The sequence below is a fragment of the Penaeus monodon genome, chromosome 34, assembly GCF_015228065.2.
Source record: "Penaeus monodon isolate SGIC_2016 chromosome 34, NSTDA_Pmon_1, whole genome shotgun sequence".
Lineage (NCBI taxonomy): Eukaryota > Metazoa > Arthropoda > Malacostraca > Decapoda > Penaeidae > Penaeus > Penaeus monodon.
The window spans coordinates 9,160,350-9,162,245 of record NC_051419.1 but is presented as its reverse complement, the minus strand read 5'-3'; the positions used below and the strand labels follow the sequence as shown (position 1 = coordinate 9,162,245).

At 36.6% G+C, this 1,896-nt stretch overlaps 1 protein-coding gene across 1 annotated transcript in view; it reads right to left on the bottom strand.

Annotated features, from left to right (window-relative positions):
* The window catches only part of LOC119594807 (basement membrane-specific heparan sulfate proteoglycan core protein-like), a gene marked incomplete at its 5' end in the record, with an annotated part of 219,836 nt that overhangs the window by 26,416 nt on the left and 191,524 nt on the right, over positions 1-1,896 (bottom strand). The window contains 4 exon segments of the mRNA XM_037943897.1: positions 276-415; positions 835-951; positions 1,247-1,420; positions 1,636-1,796. Of these exon segments, the coding sequence (XP_037799825.1) occupies positions 276-415; positions 835-951; positions 1,247-1,420; positions 1,636-1,796 (592 nt within the window).

The window sequence follows — 1,896 nt, the reverse complement described above, 5'->3', positions numbered from 1 at the left end:
CATCATAATTGGATTGTCCTTATGGGAGTAGGGGTTCCATGAAAATTGCCTGGAATTAGTTGGGTCTTCCTGGGTTGTTTTTAGGGTCTTTAATAACCATGTGCTTTCTTTTGATTTGAATCATGCCAATCCTGGCACAAATATATTAAAGCAATAATTACGTAAACACAAATGGTAGTATTCAACTAAACTAAAAGGAATTTATAATCATACTACATTTCTGTAGATAATGTTACAATAAAAAAGGATAAGATTAAGCATTCTCTGACACTAACCATGTCTCACTGATTGTAATGCGAGTGCTGGATTCTTCAAAGAAGCTGGACCTCTCGTCACTGATGCGGCACACATAAATACCTGAGTCAACAGCACGTGCATTTGGAATTGACAGCAGTCCATTCCTTACAGATGATTGCTAGGGAGGGAAGAATCCATGAAGATTAACAAAACTTTATCATTCTTTTCTAATATTAATAGCACAATCAATTCACATCTATCTAAAACTCATATTCCATTTTACTGTTTGAACTTATTAATTGGTTTGATAATACTTTATATCTAACATTTCACATGCTGTGAAAGATTAGATACTTTTGATACTATTGCATCATAATTTCAAATTAGTGAATCTTGACAAATGTACATGATTTACCCATAACAGAAATTACAGTAAAAGGGAAAGCAATTTCAAGCAATTTAGTTTCAGTACAATTTTATCACATCTGATATGAGCATTCTACCTCTTTTATTGACTCTGAAAGCAGGCATAAATAATCATAATGAAATAAAAAGAAGTAGACTACAAGAAGAAAAAATAATTTCCCAAACACTCACTGATGGCAGAGTTCCTCCCAGTCGACTCCATTCGATTCTCAGCTGTCCTGGGCTGGAAGAACTGCAGCTTACACGGACAGTTTCACCAGCGTTCACTTCGACCTCTTGTTCAGAAACCTGTAAGAAAGTATTGTTTATGTTGATACTAAAAAGGTGAAAAGAGAATGAAAGGAAAGAGAGGAGAAAGTTGAACTGCAGGGGCTCTAGTTTTGATGAATATAATGAAATGTTTCTAAGATAACAATTTTCATATTTCATTTGATATTTCTAGAAGATATTAATGCAGTGTATAAATAACTCAAGTTCCTCGTGATTCTAAATACAATAAGTGAAACTTACAAACAACTTATGCATTCAATATCTAAAAATTGGACAAAATAATTTTCTTTTTAATTATAAAGAGCTCCTTCACCTGTACAATGATCACAGGCACTCGTTCTGGGAGTGTTTGAATTCCTGACTCGACTATGTTGATGATGATGCGAGCATAATCTGTTCCCTCGGAATTTGTTGCTGTACAGTAGTATTCACCAGAACTGGAAACATCTGCATTACGGAAGATAAGCACTCCATTCTGTTGCTGTACCTGTGAAAACATAAATATCATCAGAATACATGCATTGGACACTTTTCTTATGAACAATAAAATACCATTCAAGGCTAAGTAATGATGGGCATATCATTTTACCCATCACATAAAAATCAAATTATCTCTGCTGCCCTGAAAGGAAAAAGTTGTGACTAAAAGCTAATTCTTGCACCCTTACTGCCTTCCATAACCCACTTCAGGTCGCTACTCACATTGAAGGGAAGTCGTTCGCGGTTCGGCCCATGAGACCAGAGCACCTGAGGACGAGGACTACCCTGGGCAGAACACCGCACTTCTAGGGTGTGACCACGCCTCAGTTCCAGGATCTCACGTCGTTCCTCAATGGTGACTCGTGGTACTCCAGTGCTTCCACCTAGAGATGGGTGATATGAAAGAATCATCATCTGCTTATGACATTTATATTACAAATGAACCCGTGTTAAGGAGCATGCAACTGAAATTGTAAAAGTTAC